This window comes from Mandrillus leucophaeus, unplaced genomic scaffold (assembly GCF_000951045.1).
Source record: "Mandrillus leucophaeus isolate KB7577 unplaced genomic scaffold, Mleu.le_1.0 Scaffold774, whole genome shotgun sequence".
NCBI classification, from domain to species: Eukaryota; Metazoa; Chordata; class Mammalia; order Primates; family Cercopithecidae; genus Mandrillus; species Mandrillus leucophaeus.
In genome coordinates, this window is record NW_012108408.1 from 1,096,525 (window position 1) to 1,123,300 (window position 26,776).

Sequence of the window (26,776 nt, forward strand, 5' to 3'; positions counted from 1 at the left end):
CTCAAAACCCAAAAGTGGATTTTTTCTTTGATTTCAAAGGCAGAAAAAGATGAATGTTCCAAAACACAACCTTAAAACTATATATATATATATAGTTTTATATATTTTTTATTATATACATATATATAATAAAAGAAGATTAATGTTCCAGCTCAAGTAGTCAGTCAGGAGAAGTTCCCTTTTACTCAGCCTATTTGTTCAAGTCTTCAGTTGATTGGACAAGGCCCACCCGCATTAGGTGGACGATCTGCTTTTCTCAATCTATTGACTTAAATGCTAATCTCATTCAAAAACACCCTCAAGACACACCCAGAATCATATTTGACCAAATGTCTGGGCACTCCATGGCCCAGTCAAGTTGACACATGAAATTAACCATTAAGGCTTTTAAAATTCATTTATTTTCATTTTTAAAATATGCGTTACTGGTTCCTCTTGACATAATTCAAATATTACAGCAGGGGAGATTCATTGCTATGTAGTAACAAAAAGGTGGAGAAGATAGAGGTTGCCACCATCCTCACCCCGTCCTATGATACTGTGCCCTGCTCTCACTTGATTTTCTCGACTGGCCTCTGCACACATCTGAATCTGGAACCTCCCAATTGAAGCTGTATTGTTAATTAGAGTTGATGTTGGTCTTTGAGAGGTTTGTGCATGTATAAATGTGTGTGTGTTCCTATAGTTATTATCTTTGAGACAATGAGAAAAACTAAAAGACACATACACAACTTATATAATGGACAGTCCTTCAAGGGGAACTGATATCAAAAGTGCACATAGCCATCTAAATGAATTTTAAAGGATCTGAAACACCAGAATCCCTTCTTCCTATCCCCTGGCTACCCTGAGATGTAGAGAGTTGCAAAAGGACACCACAGACTGTCTTACTAGAACTCCTGGGGCATTATTCTAGACTGAATTATGCAGACACAGGGACATGTAGTGTTGGGGAAAAGGGGCTTGATCTTGAGGCAGAACAATAAATTCTAGAGCTTTTGCATTGATTGGAATAGAATTGATTCTGAAAGTGAGTAAATACCCAAGGACACTGGTTACTATGTGCTTTTAAAAACATTGATTTCTCAATCCTTAATTTCAGACAAATATTGACTGTTCCTTAATGCTAAGAGGCATAAGTGAAGATTAAGCCCTGAGCCAGAGAGCAACTTTGGGCTAAAGAGAAAGAAATTCAAATTCCATTACAAAAGTAGTGAAATCCAAGTACTGAATAAATTAACAAGTGGTTTCTACACACCTAGATGCCTGGGATCCTCTAAAACTTCCTTCCACTACTCACCGTAACCTCCCAAGTAAACTTATATAAGCTTCATTTTGCACTCTGGTAGAAAACGAAGTTCTAAAATTCCTTTAGGGAAAAAAAGCATATCATATTCTTCTACTCCCCATGGCTCTTAAGTAGGATTTTCATATAATAATGACTCAACAAATACACACTAAATGAATGAATTTAATTTCCTTAAATATGTTTCTCATAGTTAAATTCAACAGTCATGTTAGCTGAGGGGCCACTGAGTAAAGAAAATAAAATTTTGATAGATAATTACACACACACACACACCAGTTAAAACACCACCCTATCTTGCTGTTATTTAATCTGCATGGCAAAGGTGAGAAGAGGGAGTCAATTCTCAAACTTATAAATGTGTTCTCAGTCACAGGTGCATAATTACTTTGCAAAGCATATTAATTAAATCTTCCAAGTATTAATAGACTTCTAAGTTAACATGTTTTCCCCCACAACTGTGTTCACCTAATTCATACTTGAAGGCAAAGATACACACAGAATTTCTAACTCATCCATGTGCAGATAACTGTGGAGTAATCAGAAATCAGGGACAGAAGACTCACATAGAAAAAACGAGATAAAGGATAAAGAGAACCCAAAGTTAAATTACAAAGCATTCTTATGATGCTTCCTTTTGTTGGAATTGCAAGACTTTGGTGATTTTTGCAAAGAGAAATAATGTGATGGATCTGTTTTCTAGATAAAAATAATTTTTCAGCTTCTTCAGACTCTCCCCTTCTGAAGCACGAGAAATGATGGGAGGGTGCTACCTTATGTAATTATACTGGTCCATTTTCACATTGCTGATACAGACATATCCAAGACTGAGCAATTTACAAAAGAAAGAGGTTTAATTGGACTTACAGTTCCACATGACTGGGGAAACCTCACAATCATGGCAGAAGGCAAGAAGGAGCAAGTCACATCTTATATGGATGGCAGCAGGCAAAAAATGAGAGAACTTGTGCAGAGGAGCACCTCTTTTTAAAACCATTAGATCTCGTGAGACATATTCACTATCACGAGAACATTAGGGGAAAGACTTGCCCCCATGATCCAATTATTTACCACCAGGTCCCTCCCACAACACGTGGAAATTCAACATGAGATTTGGGAGGGGACACAGCCAAACCATACCAGTGCTACCTTATGTAATCCAAAGATCCAGGTGGGAGGACATGAGTTTACATTAGGGCATTACTGGTGAGAATAGAGACAGTGACACATAGAATAGATGTCCTGAAGTTGCAAGTAATAAGGATTCATGCCTGACAGAATGAAAGAAAAATGATAAAGTGCAATATCAAAGTTTCTACTTTGTATGATTGAGATAATGAAGACTCCATTGATAGAAATATTAGAAACAATTAAACTGCCCCTGGATCTGCCTAGTCTTAGATGACAGAAGGACATATCTTCTTTGTACATAGTTTCCTCCTCCATAGAGTGGAAAAAATAGCATCTGTTTTTCAAATTTTAATGAAGATTAAACGAGTTAATATAAAGTACTAAGAACAGTGTCTGGGACATTCTAAGCATCACCTAAGTCTTTGCCAATGTGTAAATACATTATCTATAGACAGTTTCAAGTGTAAGAAGATAATTTAAATCTGAGGCTTTCAACTCCGATATAGATTTGAGTATCATCAACCTCTTTACTGGCTCAAGCTCTTTGTATTTGCTTTTTTTTTTCTCCTGTCCTTCAAGTGACTAGATTATTTTTCATTATTCAGGCCTTATCTCTCTTGTTACACCTACAGAAACATTTCCATGTCTAAATTAGCTCAGATTCAAAATCTCCACATCAGTTTGTCTTCATACTACCCTATTGTTATCAGAAATCTTACCCAATGGTAATTGTTGTTTTTAGTTTATTAGTTTACTATTCCCACAAACTAGGATGCCATACTAGGATATGAGCACCAAAACGACAAAAAGCTTTTGTTAGTGGTGGTGGTAATGGTGGTGGTGGTGATACACATACAGAAACACTGCAATTGACAAAACTCAGGTGGACCCTCACAGAACTGAATGAAATGCTTATCCAGGCATTACTAGGATTTATATTTTCATAGTTTCACTGTTTTGCTCACTACTGAATCTCTGGCACTTAATATGGTTCCTGATACCCAATGAGAAGTTGCCTCTGTTAAAATCAGAAGGGTGTGCAGGAATAAGGGACTTAAAAGGAATAGAAAGGCACACACAAAAGCAACAGATGGAAGGTGACATTGACTGTAGGTAAAAATAGCAGGAGGAGGAAGTGATATTAGATGTTACCTGAGCTCTAGAGTGGCAGAAAAGGGACCAACGACAAGAGCTAAAGCCAGGATCAACAGTGAGGAGATGAGAGGAGAAATAATTACCCCAACTCACTTTCCTCCCATCCTTCTATTATCCAAGTTCAACCCAATACCAGAGAACAAGGGAGCTGAGTGATGCAGCTGCAGAAGTCATCCTCCCGTGGCACAAAGCAGGGCAAAGAAGGATTTGCAGCAAGCAGAGAATGACCAGCACAGCACTCAATGAATACTTGTGGTTGTTAAACCTACATATACGTGAGTGTTAACACCGAAGGAATAGACAAGAACTCTAGCCAAAGTGTGATTAGATATGAACAAGAAATCAAGAAGCAACTATTTTAAAAATGCCCTTATATAGGGAATGAGAAAAAATGTAAGTTTAAGAGAAAAATATGACATTTGCTGAGGGTCACTACAGTTTTCCATCACTATTTTCCATGAGTTAAAACTTTAAAAGTAAATATTTTTAATAAGCAATTTTCCTTTCCCATATTTTGACTGAGACAAATTTCCCATTCCTTTTGAGGCTTACGGTGTTCATTTGACCTATTTAAAATGTAGAGTTCTGCCTTTGATAGTCTATTGGTAGGAAAAAAAAGATGAATATAATAAAAAAGAGGAGAAAGTCAATTGATTTCTACTACTGTCTTTAAAAAATAAAATAAAATTTGCCAATTGATTACAGTCACCATATCTCTAAGCAAATTACTCTCAGGAACTTTAAGATAAACTTAGAAAAGATGAAGTACATAAGACTTAGAAAAGGTGAACTAAGCAGATGTCAAAATGTCCTGCCTTCTCAGAGAAGTCAGAAAAGCAGAAGAGTGAAAAATCACAAAAAATATAACAGATGAAAAAGGGAGGTCAGTTTCTAACTTGCAGATTTTAAGGAGATAGTTTCCATATTTGGACGTGGAGTAGGCTACACACTGAGCCATTCTAAGCAAATTTTACTTATAGAGTACATTCCCTACAGAAAGTATAATATCTGTGTAGAGTTACTCAGAATGTTTGCAAATCTTTGGCAACCCACAACCCAAGATAAGATCTAAGTTTCTTGGTAACAACAGGACTCATCAGGCTCTTTGAAGTTGTGGTCTGTTGATGAGATGTTTCAAAGAGGACAGAGATTGTGTCGTTTTTGTTGTTAGTGGTGGTGGTAATGGTGGCGGTGGTAGTGGTGGTGATACACACACAGAAACACTGCAATTGACAAAAATCAGGTGGACCCTCACAGAACTGAGTGAAATGCTTGTCCAGGCATTACTAGGAATTATACTTTCACAGTTTCTATTTTATAAGACCTAAAATTGCCAACAGTGCCCCATCATAGCTCTCCTGATATAAACTGTGATAACTAAAACCCGAAACATTTCATTTTTTATAAAACTATTTAACCATAGGCACTCAGATTATTTCATATGAGTTCTATTTGAAACATCTCTAGAAATTTTCTAGGATGAAAATAAATCTGATAATTTTTATTTAACAAGGAAATAGGTTTGTCAGTTCTCTATTTTCCAGGTCCAGGGAAATTGAGACTGATTTCAAATAATCATCAAGCCCTTGGAATTTGGTTTAAGAAAAACCTCAACCATACAGCAGTGTTAGCAGACAATTTGAAAGTATTTTAGAGCTCTGAAGATTAATGACATAATTAGAACTTTAGCACCATTTTACCTTTCTATCCCCATAATATTGCCCTTTTGGTTACAAAAACTGCAGTATTCAGGCAGAAATACTTGGTCAGAGTGAATCATCCTTAGAATGTGGGGCTGAGACTTAGTCGATTTTTCTAGTCCCATTATCCCCAGGGCCTAGATAATATCTGGCACATAATATGCACTCAATAAATAGCTGCTGAATAAAAACGAATGAATGAATGAATGAATGAATGAATGAATGAATCATCACTTTAACTTGATCTAAAACACTCATCTCGAGATGGAGAAAATTAGTAAATAGTGAATGAGCCTGGAACCTTGAGTGAAGACAGCCTGAGGGTAGCTGAATTTCGATTATAATAATAAATTTGTTTGACCTAAAATTTTCCTTTATGGTTCAGGAAGCCCTCATTATAGAACCTTCCCATAACATGGAAACTTCTGAGTTTAAGATTTAACAGAGCAATTCTCTCTTGACAGCCAAGTCTCCTCACATTTTTAAGTCATAAGTCTTAAAAACTGATATTAACTATATGAGGTTTCGCATGTATTTTAGGTATATTTGTGAATTTTTGTTCTTTGCATGATTGGAAATTGACACAACAATGTTCTTCTTTTATATAGTTAGGTAAGTGAGATGATCCCATCTTCACCCTAAATCCAGTCTCTTATGATCCCGACCCTAGGTAATTTTTTCTTTGATTTCACATTGAGAGAGAAGTGGAGATAAATAATCCTTATAAATTTTAGCCCTAAAGGAAAATGAATTTAATCCACTTGTTTTTATTTATTTTGGAAACAGGTATTCTAATTAGTGAATTGGGAGCTCTCTCCAGTGCTTCTCTGCAGAAAGCTTTCAAGGAAAGGTTCAGCACCACTTGATTATCTATGGAACCAGAGCGGAGAATAGACGACTAATGAAGAATGTCTTTTGACTTGGCTCTCAAATTGCATTCTTCACATTCATTCATGGCACCAGCTCTATGGATGTCTTGTCCAGAGGCAGAAAGTTTCACCACTTGGCCACCAGCTGATCTAGACATAGGCAAACCACACCATCTCCAGTATCCCTTTAAGAAAATGTTTCTCTTGCCATCTGCCAAGAAGCCAAAAACTGTGTTTTCAGTTGTGAAGGTTTGGACTGTCCTCTTTTTCATTTATTCAAGAAAATAATATATCCTGGTTGCCTACTGCACTGCATGCCAGGCACTCTGCTAATAGTTGATCTTATGTGATGTGAGGCCAACTACCTCTAGGAGAAAGAGATCATTTTAAACTACAAGCGGGTTCTGTGTATGACCATGAACTGGAATTCAACTCAGATTGTTCAGAAACCTTCTGTGTGCTGGGCATTCTTATATTAATTATTGCATGTGATATCCATATTTAAAGTTTCTTAAAAATCAGACAGCCGGATTAGTCACCTCCAGATCGCAGAGTCATGGAGTAAGCCTCCTTCTTCACACACTGAGTTCTCTCTACCAAAACTCACTTTTATGTGCCACGTTTACCACCGTGGAGTCGGCTCCACTGCACTGGTGTTTACTCTCCATTATATATGCCAAACTTGAAGAAAAATGTGAGGCAAATAAATGTATTTTATGAGAACCAAGAAATTTCAAAATTCTCTACAAAGTTTTAAAATAGGAATGAAATTCAAAGAATAATTATAGTATTTCAAGAAATATGGCAAATGAAGGTAAATTAAAAATAGATTTAACCAAAAACTAACTTTTTAAATGTAAACAGATGCCTACAAACTAAACAGAATCTCTGATGAACCTAAAGGGTCAAGTTATTTCATGTCCTAAAAGAGAGGTCCAGTTGAAAACCCCAATTAAAGTTTCTAGGATAAGTCCCATAAACTTGAAACTCAGATTGGAAGCCCATATGCGTATGCCAATTATTTTTCAGGCTAGATAGAATACAGGTCCTTGGCATAAAATTCAATTCCCTTCAAAAACTGGTGGTGATTTCTTCTTCCAACTTGGACCAACCCTCAAATCTGATTTCACTGTGTCTCCTGAGCCCTCATAGTGGTCCACGCATGTCTGGGTAGTAGCCCTTACACTATATTATAGTCATTGGTTATTCATCCTTGTTCCCGTAGATGATAGCCTTGGAGGACAGAAACTGAATCTTTAGAGCTAACATGTTTTGAGAATATAGCCCAGTGCCAGACATTGCTCAAAGTGCTTTTCTTACTTAATTCTCAAAACAGGTCTGTGGTCTAGGTAATATCCCCATTTTACAGATTAAAACAAACAACAACAACAACAAAGAGACAAGGAGTAAACAAGATTAGGTTACATGACCAAAACCAACAACTCGTAATTCAAACTTAGAATTTAAATCCAATAAATCTAGCTCCAAAGCTTGACCACTTAACCACACTGTCTTCCTCTGTTATTCATATTTTTATTTCCAATGCTACCCAGTCCCTAGCACAGAGCAGATGCTCAATAGGTGTCGGATTGAATCCTGAAAGCCCAAAGCATTTCCACCACCGGCACTCACCCACCTCCTTATATCTCAACCTTCACAGCAGGAGATTTACTGCCCAGACTAAAATTAAATTAGATTGCTTTTCTTAACTACACACTGACGAACTTGTGAACGGAGACAGCTCAGAAATATGCTATGTGGCAAGGGAATATCAGTGCAGAACTAAGTTCCTCACACATAACCCACTAAGTGGTATTTGAGAGTTGGCTATATTTGATAACACATACTTAGATCCAAATATCTCAAGACCTTCATGAAATATTCATAGTTTTATGTTCACAAAATCCTCATTGCAATTCATAAATGCTAACAACAATATTTTACCAAGAGAAAAAAATGCTTATAAAATTAAGTGATATGATTTGACAAAGGCCTGTCAGTAAATCTCTGGCTAAGACTAAAATAGATGCTGTAAATCTAACTCTGTAGTCTCAACAGGGAAGAATGAGTTTTCTCCCACAACCTCACTATCTCTCTGCTTAGCTTCATTTTTTTCTTTATCCAGGTTCCCTTTCTTCTCTTTTTTCATGTGAGCCCATTTCTACCCTCTGCCAAACATGGAAAAGAATGAAGTAGAGAAAATGGAACAATCCCTGCAGAAGTCAGAAAGCAGAAAATTCCTCAGTTCCTCAGAGAACAGTCACACTTTCCTTTTCTGCTACCTTCATTTTCCCCTGCAACTACTTAGTAGTTATACAAGTATTACTGACAGCTTACTCTGTAGGTAAATAAAATGTTCTCCTAAATAGACTCAAAACCAAAACTTTCTTTGCCCAGCAGTGTCTCAGAACCACATTGGATTCTAACATTCCATATATTTGCATCTATTTTTATCCCCAGAAAAAATAAGACAAACAAGACATGAAGTCAACCTTCCATCGACATTTTTTCCAGAATTAACCAAGTAGTACTTTTCTTTCTTAAAATCTTCTTGCTATGAGGACACATGGACATGAGACTGCCAGAATTTAACCAAGCAATGTCAAAAATATGAGAAAATATAATTGTATCATTTGTGCAGAAAAAGTACATAAATCTTTCTACATCTTCATCTCATTAGAAATGTGTTTATCAGAATAGAATGAACCTGAAGGACATAATTCTTCTTTATTGGACAAATTGATTTATAATCCTAATATTGAGCAGATAATAAAGTACAGATCAACTAGTTTTCAGATCCACCAAAAAGTATCAATGGAATTTAGACAACCTTAAAGTGTTAACACAAAATCAATATTTGACATATTAATATACTTAAATTTTATGCTGAAATGCATTAAGGGCTTAATGGAAGAAAATAAAATTATTCTAAGGTTCCAAATTAAGTAGAGTTAATGCCACAAACAACATATCATTTTCACTGTTTCCTGATGTAAAAGTTCTAAAGCACAGTGGGAAAAAAATTGTGCAGTTTTTCAGTGGTATAATAATAATGTAAGACTCCTATGATTGAAAAAATGAACTATGATTAGTTGTCAGTTTTGAGTTAGTATTAAAAATGTTTTACTGTTTGTGTTAATAATAATTCAAATACCTGTAATTTTAAAAAATTAATTTCACAGAGGTCTATTCATATTTCTTTGTTAAAAGAGTGAATAACCAAAGAAAGAGAGCAAAGATTTATAAAGAGCATTTCAATGCATTTGAAATATAATTGGGCATGTGGGAAGATATTCGATGTGCATCATAAAAACACATATAAAAATAAAAGCCAAAATATTAGAATCTATATAGTAAAAAAGGAAAATCCATGAGGGCTATGTGCTATTAACTCTGCTTTGGTGAGGAATACTCAGATATTTTGATAATTAGAGTTTGGTGAGTCATGAGCTACGTAATTTTGCATTTTTTAAAATGTAGAGCACTGTGTTGTAATCTATAATCAATGCCTTCATTGCAGATCTGAGCCTAGGTACTTAAAATGAAGGGAGCATTTTCAGTATTGTTTTTATACATTGAATATTGTATCAGAATTTTAGATTATTTTTAAGGTCCTTTTTTTTTTCTTCTGATCATAAAGTGTTTGGCAGCAATCTGGGCCCCCATCTGCTGGTCAGCTTGAGAACTCCTGAAATTGATTTATCTGTTGCTTTAATTTTTGCTATTACTTGATGTTAGTACCCATCCCCACTTGCACAACATTGCACATCATGCGTATTTTACAATAGTATCTGTAATTGCAGCTACAAAATCAAATCTTGAATTTTTATCTTCACAATTCTCCAAATTAGGCACCATACGTTTCTCTAAAATACAGGGAAAAAACAACTTGAGACAACCTTATTTATGCCTTTTCTTTAGGATTTAGAGAGTCTATGAAGCAGACTCATTTGAAGAAAAATGTCTCTTGAATTACTAAATATCCCTTGCTTGTTATTATTCTTGTTTCCGAGTTTCATTCCATAAGAGGAAAGCGCTCCTGATACCCTGACTACATGATTTCCAAGGTTCCTATCAGTTCTACAATTCTGCAGTTCTATGAAAATAGATTGATGAAGATAATGCCCAAGGAAGATTTTATTGCAAAATCACTTCTGTCTGACTCAGCCCCTAAAACTTAGGGTTTGAACTAAGGATATTTTAAAGCCAACTAAGAACACTTCTGCATTATTCATAAGCCAATTAACCAGATAAAAGAAGAAACATTTCTCCAAAGACTTTGATGATATGTTTTCTTAAAATAGCCTTGCTTTTCTTTGTTTTCTTTTTCCTTCCTTTTCCCTTTTATTTTTTCTTATAGTTATATTATTTGAGATGATTCAAATATCTTCTCTCTGACACATTAAAACTTCAGCTTCTTGTTACCTCTATGACACTGTTTTAACATACTCTTAAATGGATTTCACACTTCATCTGCAATAAGCCATAATGTTTCAATTAGACCTAACATCCATATTCAAGAAAAATGAAAAGATATTTTACTTGAATTTAGTTGAAATTTTTCTTTTTTTACCTGTTTCTCTAATCTAGAAAAACATATTTCTAAAGAAAAGCAAATTGCTTACACTCAGAATATTAACAAACTAGATCAATCTTGGGGAAACAGGTAGGAAAATGTCACAATGAAACTCAGTGTATGGTTAGTCCTGGAATAGGAGATGTATGTGTTCAAAATATGTTTTTACTACATTTCGGGCTTAAATTCCCCTAAGGCAAAGACATATTTTTTAACAAAGAAGGCCTATATTATGCAATCCATACAAATTCAATAAGCAAGATAGCAGTTGGTTATTCTTTCAGATTTGAGTCACCAAAGGTTCCTACATTATTCTATGTACTCTATTTTGGCTGAAATAACCTCTGGCAACCATTTATAGAGCATTTAAACAAGACCTAGTCTCTCCCATTTTTAGAAACACACACACACACACACACAAACACATACACACACACACACACACATACACACACACACATTCTCTGAATTTCACATTCACAGTTAGTTGTTATGTCTCCTCTCAACTTCACAGCTCCATGTTGGAAAAAGCTGCCAGTCCAATAAATGTTGCCCCCAACCACATATCTCTCATTTGTGCCTCAACCCACGGCAGTCTACTGTTGGTCCCACTTCTCAGGTGAAAATTCTCTTCCTTAGGGCCTCAACATTGCCAAAAGCTAATAGCACTCCTTAGTGAACATCTCAAATTAAATGTTTCACGACATCTTAAACTGATTAACTAACAAGTTCCTATGATCACCGCTACCCACCAGCTTCCTTTCTATAGTCCCATATTTTAATTATCCCGGAGGACATCCTTGATACATAATTCTTCCTGGCCCACATAGCCTAACAGTTGGCAAGTTCTGCTAGTTCCACCTCCAAATGTCTCACGTATATCATTGTTTTCATTATCTCCTCCCTTCCACTAAGCTGACCTACTATTACCTCTCAACCAGACAATCCATCCTCCTAAATTATCTCTCCATATCCGTTCTTATCCTCATTGAAGCCATACTTTAAAGAAAATAACATTTTAAGGTAAAAATGGGGTCATATTAACAATTTCAAGGTTTTCAGTGACTGCCCAGTGGGATTAAGATTCTGATTATTAACCCCAACTATATGAACCTCTATGATTGGGACTGGACATGCCTGGCCAGCCTTAATGTGAGTCCTTTCCCCCTCATTCCCACACTCCCGTCAAACTGGGTCTATGTCTTTGCCGTGCCTACCTTCGGATTAGGGGTATTTATAAACTTTTCATCCTTAAAACCACAGGTAAACACCACTTTCTTCATTTTTCCCCAACCCCCAGATCCAGTTAGGAGTATTTGTTATTCACTCCCACAGCATCCCACATTTCTTCTCTATAATACTCAGTATAACCTACTTAAGTACTTTTTGTGTGACTTTTGTTTAACTTCCATATGTTGCAGGATACTATTTTAAGATATTAGCTAAAGTCTTTCCCAGGTATTTGCTGTTATGCTTTAGTGTTTCCACTTTGGACTACTAGACTATGAGGCTCTATCATCTAAAGGGAGGATTATTACAGTTGAAAAATAGAAAACACGAGTCAAATTCTTGTCGTGAGAGTTTTAAAATCCAAGGCTTTTGAAATGAATTCATCAGTCTTCTGGTCCACTCCACCTAAGCTCAGCATCATAAAAGACTGAAGATTTCAAGTGCACAGGGAAGAATGGAGTTAAAGGAACATTCACAGTTTGGTAGGCCCTGCTCTATAATGTGAAGAAGAAGAATAGGACGACTTCCGGGTGAGCTGGGGGAATCTGAGAGCAGAGGGTACCTATGTTCATTCCCAAGTAGACACTGAGAGGAGGAAAGCTCCCAAGTACTTCCTCACATATGGCATGGTAGAGGGAAGAAGAGCTCCCTGTTGTGGGAGCATTTAGGCAGAGGGGTTGAATTCTTCCTTTGGACCAGAGAAGGATATAGAAATGGATTAGAAAGAGTTGAGACCACATTCACTTCAGTTGGGAGAGAAGACATCTTAGCAGATAGCCACATAGACAGGTAATGACCTGATGCTAGCAGCAGACAATTCCTCCTGCCCCAAAGCCCTAACATAGCACTTAGAGAAAAATCCTAGAAATAACATTTATTTTCCAATACCTGGCAGAATTAAGGTTTTAAGTAGATAATGTGTTATTCAGAAATTGGGTGTTCCAGTTTCTAGAAATAGAGATTAGCCATCAAGGTTGCTTAAATAGCATAGCATTTCCGCCCTCCTATACGAGAATTCCTGAGGTCAGCAATCCAAGGATGGCATGGCAACTTCCCTTTCATAAATGACCCACATCCTGTTTAGAAGTGACTTCCGGGCCGGGCACAGTGGCTCACACCTGTAATCCCAGCACTTTGGGAGGCCAAGGCGGGTGGATTGCCTGAGCTCAGGAATTCGAGACCAGACTGGGCAACACGGTGAAACCCCATCTCTACTAAAACACACAAAAAAATTAGCCCAGGCATGGTGGCGTACGCCTGTAATCCCAGCTACTTGGGAGACTGAAGCAGGAGAATCGCCTGAAACCGGGAGGCGGAAATTGCAGAGAGCGAAGATCCTGCCATTGCACTCCAGCCTGGGCGACAGAGCAAGACTTCGTCTCAAAAGAAAAAAACAAACAAAAAAAGAAGTGACTTCCATCTCTACGTGTTCCTCATGATCTAAGATGGCTGCCGAGGTTAAGGGTTACAACTTAACAAAGGAGAAAAAGACAAAGAATGGCCCATGCCAGCTTTCTGTTTACCATACATACTTCCTAGAAGTCCTGCAAACCAACTTTCTCTTACGTATCTTTCGCAACCTCTAGCTGTAAAAGAGGGAGGGCAGTATGATTTTTCAGCTGGTTCTGCTACTAAGGAGGAAAGTGAGAATGGATCCTTAGACAATAATTTAATTCTTAGGAGGAAAACAAGAAGGTAAAAGTGTGCATGTAGGTTTGTGAGCTAAGATTCACATGCCCAGTCGGTCTCCCGATCGTAAGCTTAGAGAAAAACAGAGTGTATTTCTCTGTTGTTAACAATTATATCCAAACATTTAGTTCAATGTCTTCTACTTAGTAAGCAATCAATATATGCTGAATGAATAAATAAAATAATTAATGAAGAAAGAATGGATAACTGAGTACTTGTGACTTTCCACCACTCAGCCTCACTTAGAGTTTACTTGATATTTTAACACAGAGCAACAGGCTTTAGTGCTCTTTAGTGAGTATTTCTGGAGAGCTCTATGTCTGGGTACGTGTTAAGATTGTATATCCATCATTTCTTGTGTCTGGGTGAAGCCACATAATTGTAGCCAATGAGTGGGAGCAAAAGTGACATGTGTATCTTTTGGGCCCAAGGATGTAACTGCCAACATGAGATCTGCTAGAGCTTTTGTTCCTACTGCCACAGCAACCAACAACCTCTAAGCTGGAGGTTTCTAGCCTGGGACTCTGAGAAAGGTGACATGAAGCAGATGACCTGCAGTAAAATGGCATCAGCAAAATCATATCCCCTGGATTCACAGACTTATTTTCCTCATCATACAAATGCAAAAACTCTTAACATAGTCAACTGAGGAGACATTTCACTTGCTGTGAACACATTGAACTTATGTTTTAGATCCACAACCAACTTGACTTCTGAAACAGTCAACTTTTAAAAGTCAAGGTAAAAATAATCACTTTGATATAACTATCATAATAAACAAATCCAGTGTGAATAAAAATAGAATACATAGGGTAAAATATAATTTCAAGAAAAACTATTGCCTTAATATTTTAAAGAATACGGAAATAAAAATGTTTAAAAGTTATAAGTAGTTACATTTGAATCAGGGTAAATAATAGCATTATAATAAGTGGTACAATTAAAAGAGGTCTTCTTTAATCCCTTTGCTACATATAAGTTAGTCATATATAATATGTGTCACATGTAACTGTATAATATAAATATTAAAGAATACAATATAAAAATATGCATGTTTTAAGAGACAAAAATCTCACTGTGGTAGCTTTAAATTATACAAATCTGGCTAATTGATTTTATTTCTTATTTTTTAAATCAATAATTAAATGTACATATTGAAAATTTATGAAAAGTTACGATATATTTTTACTCTGAAATTTTGTGGACCATAAAAATTAAATGTAACTTGGTTAATACCAAGCAATTTTCTTTTTCACAAATAGTATAATTGAAGCCTCTATTCTAAAATATCTGAAAATCATTATAAAGCAATATTTAGTTTCTTCCAAACAGGGCAGTTTTAGTTGCTTTTAACCATTTTTTCCCAACATACAATTTCATGGTTATTAGGTAATATGACTTGAATACCCTGCATGGTAACACTTCTAACTGGACACCTGAGGTGTGTTTGAGATATAGTACCCTCTTCTGGAAGAGCTGATTATTCTCCATGAAAATGAAAAAGATGTTACATTGACATCTGTTGCTTCAAATGAATGATAGATAAATGAACTACCTAGGCAAGAAGAGTACACGGAAATGCTTCGGCGTCTCTTTTCTTGTAATTTAATCTTATAACATCTCTGTAGTGTCTGTCATCTGAATGCATATTGAAGCTAAACTTGTTGAGGGTTCTGAAATTCAGGGTTTATATACTATTTTGTTCTCCAGTATATTTCTAAATTTCATAAATAACTTGAGAGGCCTACTAACATCACTTTCTCAACAAAAGCAGAGAAAAATCTAAAATAGTTTAGTGGGGGAATGTAGGCAGTAAAAGGATAACACTGGAAATTAAGATATGAATTTAAAAGATTTTTAGATACTTTCCAGCATGTTTTTTTTGATCCTATGACACTGAATATTTGCATCATGTTGAAGATTATAGACTGAATCTTCTACATAATAATTCCAGAAAAAAAACAAGAATCAAACATTGTCAGATCAGCCCACTGGCAATTCTAATACCCAGGTGTACAAACCTCATTTACTTTAAGAACGGCCTTTCTCTTGAATTAAATGATGATGCGATTTGAATAAGGTACCCAAATCATCACCGTTCTAGCTCACATAATGTGTCTTTGTAAAGGATCATAATGAGTCACCAAAGACACAATACCAGAAAGGCTATTTGGTTCAGAAATCATATGCTCAACCAGACCATGAAAAAAGTGATTGTAAAAATGGCATATGCTTGACAAGCCATGGAACACCAGCTGGGCTCTGCTTCCTCCAAGAAGCTCCAGCTAGGTAGTGGTATGGTATCCTTCCAATAGCAACAGTTTCCTTTAGGCTTCCACAGAGTCGGAAGAGTTTCGGCCCCTCCTGGTTCATTAGATCCGCACGGTCATCATACAGACAGATATTGTGAGTAAAAGTTGAGGGTGACCCTAGTCTGATGTTACCCCACAGGCTAGTTCTTTGTTGTCTTTCAAGTCTACCCATTCCCACAGCCAGTTTGCAGATTCCTGGTCACTCTGACTTTAACTTTGTTTTTGATGACAAAATATTAAGGTTCCACAACTATTCAGAGTCAACCCTGTGCCTCTTTTGACCTTAGGTAACTTAAATCTATTCCCTTATTTCCTTCTTTAGCCTCTTTAAAAAAAAGAAAAAGAAAAAGAAAAACTTAATAGAACCTTGAATTTCCTCTATTGCAAATTCTTAGGGTTTCTGTCAAAAGAGATTTGAAATACAACATGAAATGATGGACTCACATTCCTCACCACCATCTCCAAATAACTGAATTACATAAATAAAACATTATATGAAAAGTGCTTTGCTACAATTTATGGGAGGTAAATTTAAGAAGAGCTGGCTCATTGTAGGAAAATTCAACTTATCTTTTCCTGATCCTTTTATTTAATATAGGGAGAGAAATTTATGGCAGTTAAAAAAAATCTATTACTGTTTCTCATAACTGAATCCATTATTCTTCTCCATGATCCATCAGGTAAAAACAAGAATAGATTGCTTTGACAGAACCTTGAACATAAATGTCCCCAAGAATCAAACACAGCAAGTTAAACGGGTTTCAGGTGGTATTAAAACAGGAAAGGATAAACTTCTTTTCATATTTCAAAATCAGATATTACTAAAAAATTTATTATTATTAGCTACTAAAAAAACAAACTATATAGTAGCTGAATTGGCACACTGAAATGGGAATATTTCTATTCATTTGTATATGTGCACAAGAAAAATTAAACATGAAGAAATGAATCCAAAGGGAAAGAACTATTTTCTTTCTATTTATGCTAACTGGTTATTTATAATTTACTCCTTGATTGCATTAGACTAGATGACTTTAAATAAACAAGTTGTTCTATACACAGTCAACTCATTTAAAAGATTAGTCTTAATCTTATCTTAGAAATAGTTTCTGTTTATAAAGGAATCAAGGGGTTCTATAATCTTTAGCTTCACATGACCCATTTCATTCCAAGGTCTTCAGGAAAGTTTGGGTATATATGCACACATCTGCCTGGAATACACACACACACACACACACACACACACCACATAAACACACAAAAATAAATATATACAGACTCACATACATGCAGGTATATATTTAGAGAGAGAAAGAAGGGAGATGAGGTGATGATGATAGATGGGTGGATAGATAGATACAGAGATAGATAATTCTAACTGTTAATTCATCTCAGGGAATTTTCTCCTTAATGAACACCTCTCCAGCATCTCATATTCTCTACTTTTATTCAGATAAGCCAACCTCCCAACTTATCTCTGAAGAAGGTGACCACATTCCCAGATTCAGAGTCAGAACTTATTCCAATCCAATCAGCACATAGCATTCACATTAAGCCTATTATTGGTCCATGGCTGGGCATAGGACCCAAGTTTGCCAGAACACAAAAATGAAAATAATTTCTAATCCAAGCTTGGGATGGAGATTTCCCATTTTCTCTTGCCAGATGAGGAGAAGAGAACGCAGAACCCCTGTTTCGCCATTGACAGCCATCTGTGACCCTGGGAAGGAGGGCAATGCTGACGGCAGAGGGAGGTTTGGAAAGGACATGGGTCTTTGTTGACATCATTGAACTGCTAATGATATTGCACCTGAAGCCCTCCCTACTTCCTGTCTCCCAGTTAAAAGAGTTTACAAATTTACTTCTTGTTTAATCTACTTTGAATTTGGGTTTCCGTAACTGTTTAGATAGGCACTTCTCCTTTAAAGAAAGGTATGAAAATATACTCAAAATATCCTGCTTTCTCATGGCTTGTTTCATTCCTATTGCTTTACACTGGAAGATTTTTGAATATATATTTGATTTTGAAACCACCTTGGAAAAGTCTACCTAGTTATCTAATGAGACAGATAATTTGATACATTCATTGTTTAAAAAAACAACAACTTTGTTACAAAGGTTAATGCAAACTTAAGATGAATAAAAACACTCTTATCCTACCAGACCAAAATAAAAAGTGTCATAACCAAGTTTAGACATTATTCCTAGCCTCTAGTTCTGAAATAGAGTTTGACCTATTTTGTAGTCCATTTAAAACTCTAGTCTGATTGCTGGCAAGATGGCCTAATAGGAACAGCCCTGGTCTGCAGCTCCCAGCAAGATCAACGCAGAAGGCGGGTGATTTCTGCATTTCCAAATGAGGTACCTGGTTTATCTCAGTGGGACTGGTTGGACAGTGGGTGCAGCCCATGGAGGGCCAGCTGAAGCAGGGTGGGGTGTCACCTCACCCGGGAAGCACAGGGGGTCAGGGAACTACCTCCCCTACCCAAGGGAAGCCATGAGGGACTGTATCTGAGGAACGGTGCATTCTGGCCCAGATACTGCACTTTTCCCATGGTCTTCGAAACCCGCAGACCAGGAGATTCCCTCTGTTGCCTACGCCACTGGGGCCCTGGGTGTCAAGCACAAAACTGGGCAGCCATTTGGGCAGACACCAAACTAGCCACAGGAGTTTTATTTTCCATACCCCAGTGGCACCTGGAATGCCAGTGAGGCAGAACCGTTCACTCCCCTGGAAGGGGGGATGAAGCCAGGGATCCAAGTGGTCTGGTTTGGCGGGTCCCACCCCCATGGAGCCCAGCAAGCTAAGATTCACTGGCTTGAAATCCTCACTGCAAGCACAGCAGTCTGAGGTCGACCTGGAACACTTGAGCTTGGAGGGAGGAGAGGCGTCTGCCATTGCTGAGGCTTGAGTAGGCATTTTACCCTCACAGTCTAAACAAAGCTGCCTGGAAGTTGGAACTGGGTAGAGCCCACCACAACTCAGCAAGGCCGCTGTGGCCAGACTGCCTCTCTAGATTCCTCCTCTCTGGGCAGGGCATCTCTGAAAAAAAGGCAGCAGCCCCAGTCAGGGGCTAATAGATAAAACCCCATCTCCCTGGGACAGACCACCTGGGGGAAGGGGTGACTGTGGATGCAGCTTCACCAGTCTTAAACATCCCAGCCGGCTAGCTCTGAAGAGAGTAGCGGATTTCTCAGCACAGTGCTCGAGCTCTGGTAAGGGTCAGACTGCCTCCTCAAGTGTGTCCCTGACCTCCATGTATCCTGACTGGGAGATATATCCCAGCAGAGGCTAACAGACACCTCATACAGGAGAGCTCTGGCTGGCATCTGGTGGGTGCTCCTCTGGGACAAAGTTTCCAGAGGAAAGAACAGGAAGCAATCTTTGCTGTTCTGCAGCCTCCGCTGGTGATACCCAGGAAAACAGGGTCTGGAGTGGACTTCCAGCAAACTCCAAAAGACCTGCAGCAGAGGAGACTGACTCTTAGAAGAAAAACTAACAAATAGAAGGGAATACCATGTCCACTCAGAGACCCCATCCAAACATCACCAGGATCAAAGACCAAACGTAGGTAAATCCAAGAAGATGAGGAGAAACCAGCAAAAAAAGGCTGAAAGTTCAAAAAACCAGAATGCCTCTTCTCCTCTAAAGGATCACTACTCCTCGCCAGCAAGGGAATAAAATTGGATGGAGAGTGAGTTTGACAGATGGACAGAACTAGGCCTCAGAAGGTGGGTAATAACAAACTCCTTCAAGCTAAAGGAGCATGTTCTAACCCAATGCAAGGAAGCTAAGAACACTGTAAAAAGTTTAGAGGAATTTCTAACTAGAATAACCAGTATAGCAAAGCACATAAATGACCTGGTGGAGCTGAAAAACACAGCACGAGAACTTCATGAAGCATACACAACTATAAATAGCCAAATCGATAAAGCGCAAGAAAGGATATCAGAGACTGAAGATCAACTTAATGAAATAAAGGAGAAGACAAGATTAGAGAAAGAAAGAATGAAAAGGAACTTATAAAGCCTCCAAGAAATATGAGATTATGTGAAAACACCAAATCTACGTTTGACTGGTGTACCTGAAAGTGACCGGGAGAATGGAACCAAGTTGGAAAACACTCTTCAGGATATTATCCAGGACGACATCCCCAACCTAGCAAGACAGGCTAATATTCAAATTAAGGAAATACAGAGAACACCACAAAGATACTCCTCCAGCAGAGCAACCCCAAGACACATAATCGTCATATTCACCAAGGTTGAAATGAAGGAAAAAAAATGTTAAGGGCAGCCAGAGAGAAAGGTCGGGCTACCCACAAAGGGAAGCCCATCAGACTAACAGAGGATCTCTCTGCAGAAACCTTACAAGCCAAAATAGAGTGGGGGCCAATATTCAACATTCTTAAAAAAAAGAATTTTCAACCCCTTCATATTCAACCAAACTAAGTTTCATAAGCAAAGGAGACATAAAATCCTTTACAGACAAGCAAATGCTGAGAAATTTTGTCACCACCAGGCCTGCCTTACAAGAGCTCCTGAAGGAAGCACTAAACATGGAAAGAAACAACCAATATCAGCCACTGCAAAAACATGCCAAATTGTAAAGACCATCGACACTATAAAGAAACAGCATCAACTTTCAGGCAAAATAACCAGCTAGCATCATATGACAGGATCAAATTCACACATAACAATACTAACCTTAAATGTAAACAGGCTGAATGCCCCAAGTAAAAGAAACAGAATGGCAAATTGGATAAAGACTCAAGACGCATCGGTGTGCTGTATTCAGGAGACCCGTCTCACATGCAAAGACACACATAGGCTCAAAATAAAGGGATGGAGGAATATTTACCAAGCAAAAGGAAAGCAGAAAAAAAAGCAGGGGTTGCAATCCTAGTCTCTGATAAAACAGACTTTAAATCAACAAAGATCAAAAGAGACAAAAAAGGGCATTACATAATGGTTAAGGGATCAATGCAATAAGAATAGCTAACTATCCTAAATATATATACACCAAATACAGGAGCACCCACATTTATAAAGCAAGTTCTTAGAGAACTACAAAGAGACTTAGACTCCCACACAATAATAGTGGGAAGTTTTAACAGCCTGCTGTCAATATTAGACAGATAAATGAGACAGAAAATTAACAAAGATATTTAGGACTTGAACTCAGCTCTGGACCAAGTGGACCTAACAGACATCTACAGAATTCTCCACCCCAAATCAACAGAATATACATTCTTCTCAGCACCTCATCACACTTATTCTAAAAGTGATTACATAATTGGAAGCAAAACACTACTCAGAAAATGCAAAAGAATAGAAATCATACAGTCTCTCAGACCACAGTGCAATCAAATTAGAACTCAGGATTAAGAAACTGACACAAAACCTCACAACTACTTGGAAACTGAACAACCTGCTCCTGAATGAGTACTGGGTAAATAACAAAATTAAGGCAGAAATAAAGATGTTCTTTGAAAACAATGAGAACAAAGGCACAATGTACCAGAATCTCTGGAACACATTGAAAGCAGTGTGTAGAGGGAAATTAATAGCACTAACTGCCCACAAGAGGACTCAGGAAAGATCTAAAATTGACACCCTAATATCACAATTAAAAGTACTAGAGAAGCAAGAGCAAACAAATTCAAAAGTTAGCAGAAGACAAGAAATAATTAAGATCAGAGCAGAACTGAAGGATATAGAGACATGAAAAACACTTCAAAAAAATCAATGAATCCAGGATCTGATTTTTTGAAAAGATCAACAAAATAGATAGAACACTAGCCAGACTAAAAAGAAGAAAAGAGAAGAATCAAACAGACACAATAAAAAATGATAAAGAGGAGATCACCACTGATCCCACAGAAATGCAAAATACCATCAGAGATTACCATAAATACCTCTAAGCAAATAAACTAGAAAATCTAGAAGAAATGGATAAATTCCTGGACACATACACCCTCCCAAGACTAAACCAGGAAGAAGTTTAATCCCTAAATAGACCAATAACAAGTTCTGAAATTGAGGCAGTAATTAATAGCCTACCAACCAAAAAAATTCCAGGACCAAACAGATTCACAGCCGAATTCTACCAGAGGTACAAAGAGGTACAAAGCTAGTACCATTCTTTCTGAAAATATTCCAAACAATAGGAAAAGAGGGACTCCTCCCTAACTCATTTTATGAGGCCAGCATCATCCTGAGACCAAAACCTGACAGAGAAACACACACATACACACACACACACACACACACACACACACACACATTCAGCCAATATCCCTGATGAACATTGATGCGAAAATCCTCAACAAAATACTGGCAAACCGAATGCAGCAGCACATCAAAAAGCTTATCCACCACGATCAAGTTGGCTTCATCCCTGGGACGCAAGGTTGGTTCAACATACAGAAATCAATAAACACAATCCATCACATAAACGGAACCAATGACAAAAACCACATGATTGTCTTAATAGATGCAGAAAAGGCCTTTGATAAAATTCAACACCCCTTCATACTAAAAACTCTCAATAAACTAGGTATTGATGGAACGTATCTCAAAATAATAAGACAGATTTATGACAAAACCACAGCCAATATCATACTGAATGGGCAAAAGCTGGAAGCATTAGCTTTGAAAACTGGCACAAGACAAGGATGCCCTCTCTCACCACTCCTATTCAACCTAGTATTTAAAGTTCTGGCCAGGGCAATCAGGCAAGAGAAAGAAAGAAAGGGTACTCAAATAGGAAAAGAGGAAGTCAAACTGTCTCTGTTTGCAGATGAAATAATTGTATAAGTAGGAAACCCCACCATCTCAGCCCAAAATCTCCTTAAGTTGGTAAGCAACTTCAGCAAAGTCTCAGGATACAAAATCAATGTGCAAAAATCACATGCATTCCTATATGCCAATAACAAACAGAGAGCCAAATCATGAGTGAACTCCCATTCACAATTGCTGCAAAGAGAATAAAATACCCAGAAATACAACTTACAATGGATGTGAAGGATCTCTTCAAGGAGAACTACAAACCACTGCCGAAGGAAATAAGAGAGGATACAAATAAATTGAAAAACATTCCATGATCATGGATAGGAAGACTCAATATTGTGAAAATGGCCATATTGCCCAAGGCAATTTATATATTCAATGCTATCCCCATCAAACTACCATTGACTTTCTTCACAGAATTGGAAAAAACTACTTTAAACTTCATATGGAACCAAAAAAGAGCCTGCATAGCCCAGACAATCCTAAGCAAAAAGAACAAAGTTGTAGGCATCATGCTACCTGACTTCAAACTATATCACAAGCCTACAGTAAACAAAACAGCATAGTAGTGGTACCAAAACAAATATATAGACCAATGGAACAGAACAGAGGCCTCATAAATAACACCACACATCTACAACCATCTGATTTTTGATAGAAACCTAACAAAACAAGCAATGGGGAAAGGATTTCCTATTTAATAAATGGTGTTGGGAAAACTGGCTAGCATATGCAGAAAACTGAAACTGGACCCCTCCCTTACACATTATACAAAAATTAACTCAAGATGGATTAAAGACTTAAACATAAGACGTAAAACCATAAAAAACCTAGAAGAAAGCCTCGGTAATACCATTCAGGACATAGGCATGGGAAAAGATGTCATGACTAAAACACAAAAACCAATGGCAACAAAAGCCAAAATTGATAAATGGGATCTAATTAAACTAAACAGCTTCTAGGCAGCAAAAGAAGTTATCATCAGAGTAAACAGTCAACCTATAGAATGGGAGAAAATGTTTGCAAGCTACCCATATGACAAAGGGCTAATACCAAGAATCTACAAGGAACATAAACAAACTTACAAGAAAAAAACAGACAACCCCATAAAAAGTGTGTGAAGGATTTGAACAGACACTTTTCAAAAGAAGACATTTATGCAGCCAACAGACATATGAAAAAAAGCTCATCATCACTGATCATTAGAGAAATCCAAATCAAAACCACAATGAGATACCATCTCACACCGGTTAGAATGGAGATCATTAAAAAGTCAGGAAACAACAGATGCTGAAGAGGATGTGGAGAAATAAGAACACTTTTACACTGTTGGTGGGAGTGTAAATTAGTTCAACCATTGTGGAGGATAGTCTAGCAATTCCTCAAGGATCTAGAACTAGAAATACCATTTGACCCAGCAATTCCATTACTGGGTATATACCCAAAGGATTATAAATCATTCTACTATAAAGACACATGCACATGCATATTTACTGCGGCACTATTCACAATAGAAAAGACTTGGAACCAACCCAAATGCCCATCAATGATGGGCTGGATAAAGAAAATGTGGCACATATACACCATGGAATACTGTGCAGCCATAAAAAAGGGTGAGCTCATGTCATTTGCAGGGACATGGATGAAGCTGGAAACAACCATTCTCAGCAAACTAACACAAGAACAGAAAACCAAACACTGCATGTTCTCACTCATAAGTGGGAGCTGAACAATGAGAACACATGGACACAGGGAGGGGAACATCACACACCGGGGCCTGTCAGGGGATGGAGGGCTAGGGGAGAAACAACACTAGGAGAAATAACTAATGTAGATGACGGGTTGATGGGTGCAGCAAACCACCATGGCGCGAGTATACCTATGTAACAAAACTGCACTTTCTGCACATGTACCCCAGAACTTAAACTATAATAAAAAGTAAAAAATAAAAATAAATAAAACTCTGATCTGTAGGCCAAAGGGTATTTCTTTTTCTTTATTAATTACTCAGAAGTCTAAGCCACAGCAATCCTACTGTTCTCCTCTCATTTTCCTAAACTATTTTGATACTTATTTCTCAGCCTTTACAGGCTATTAGATATTTCTCACATTTCCATAGATAATAACTCATAAGTTTTGCAACCTGATTCTCAATATTAAGACATTAAAACTAATGTATGAGACTCTCAGTTGACACATACTGAGGTATAGAAAAATTCCATCATTTCCTTCTGCAAAATGAAAAAGATTTTAATTTGTTTTCTCAACAGCTGCATCATTTTTTTATGCATAGAAAAAAATGTGCAATTACTCCAAGTACAATCAAGTCATTTAACATGGCTTTACCATCATTGTAGTTACAGGATATTTTAAAAGAGAAAAAAAAAATCTCAAAGCACAGGTCCTGCTGTGCAGCAAAGCAGTCAAATTCCTTTATAATAACAGCCTGATGGGATTCAGCAATCTGAGGAATAATGAATAACCACTCTAATCAGTAAACAGGAAGACGCTACAACAGTCACTGAGTGAAAACTGACTATCATCTGTTGATTCTCTTGATCGGCATTTCAAACAATAAATTGAAATGTAAGTATCTCTTAAAAAGAAAAACAACTTTGTTTAGTGTGCTTAATTTTACCAGGCAGTGAGGAAATTACATATCACCTTGATTGTCTTTCAGTGTGGCCCAGTCAATAAAATGCACAAATAATCTTTTTTATAATACATGGCCAACTTTATCCTATCACTTGAATACGTCAGGATAAACTGATTGTGGAGTTGGTTGATAACATTGTACCTTGGAACTGACTATTTGAATTTGTTTTGCTACTTTATTATTTGATATTCTTCTCCAGTGTTCATCTTATAAAGTTATTTGCATCTGAATATGAAGAGTCTGTTTCAAAATAGTCCTCAAGTTTCCAATGCAGTGTCTCAAATGTAGGTCGTTCCTTAGGCTCTGCATTCCAGCACTCCAACATGATATTGTAAAATTGCTGTGGACAATTGGATGGTTGGGGAAGTCTATAGTTTTGAGCCAACATCTGGATTACCTGGGCACCTGTCATACCTAGAAAATACAGAACGGAAACAATAACAACAACAACAACAAAAAACAAAGTTGAAGCTCAGAGTCTTAAACTTATAGCCATTTATACTGTAGGTTACTAAGTAAGTCAATTTCCTTGGCAAAGCTTTGAGGTCTACCATCCCCTTCCCAGGTTACACGGATTAAACTAAGTCCTGCAGCAAGTGATGTCTATAAGACTGCAATTCACTAGCAAAGGAGAGGGAAGTAATAAACCACCTCATTAATGCAAATTATCATCATCAAATTTTATCTATCAAGCTCCCGCAGGTACTTGGTATGGTCAGCCTCATAACTCTGCCCTCTAAGTCTGGGAGAAGCAGTTAAAGTCACACCTAAGTAAGTGACCTGCAGCAAAAAGGTCCACTTCAGAATTAATTACTCACCACTGTAAGGCATTTTGCCATAAGTAATGATTTCATAAAGAAGGATTCCAAATGACCACACATCGGACTTAATGCTGAATTTATTAGTACGAATGGCTTCGGGCGCAGTCCACTTCACCGGCAGCTTTATTTCGTGTTTAGATTCATAGATGTCTTCATTATCTACCTGTTAATGCATTAAGGAATCCAGGCCAAGTTAAAGTAATTTTTTTTTGCTACCCTCATTCATCTATAATCTGCTTCACATCAAAATTTAGAGAAAAAAGATTCAAAATGAGCTTAGTTCTATTGACAATTACATTAGCAAATTCTGAATCTGGTATACAAGACTGAAAAATATGTGGGAAGTCATTAATAAAATATTATTTAAGAGCCTACTGGCCGGGCGCGGTGGCTCAAGCCTGTAATCCCAGCACTTTGGGAGGCCGAGACGGGCGGATCACGAGGTCAGGAGATCCAGACCATCCTGGCTAACATGGTGAGACCCCGTCTCTACTAAAAAAATTAAAAAAAATAAAAATAAAAAAAAACTAGCCGGGCGA

The 26,776-nt window shown here is 37.3% G+C and overlaps 1 protein-coding gene across 2 annotated transcripts in view; it reads right to left on the reverse strand.

The window, feature by feature from the left end:
• Nucleotides 1-24,729: 24,729 nt before the first annotated feature.
• Nucleotides 24,730-26,776, reverse strand: part of FRK (fyn-related Src family tyrosine kinase) — a 114,994-nt gene continuing 112,947 nt past the window's right edge. The window contains exons 7-8 of one of the 2 annotated variants that reach the window (XM_011966793.1): nucleotides 26,235-26,400; nucleotides 24,730-25,830 (exon numbers count right to left, since the gene is read on the reverse strand). In XM_011966793.1, the coding sequence (XP_011822183.1) occupies nucleotides 25,619-25,830; nucleotides 26,235-26,400 (378 nt within the window). In that variant the 3' untranslated portion in view covers nucleotides 24,730-25,618. The remainder of the gene's footprint in view (nucleotides 25,831-26,234; nucleotides 26,401-26,776) is intronic. The other variant, XM_011966794.1, reaches the window with a different exon arrangement.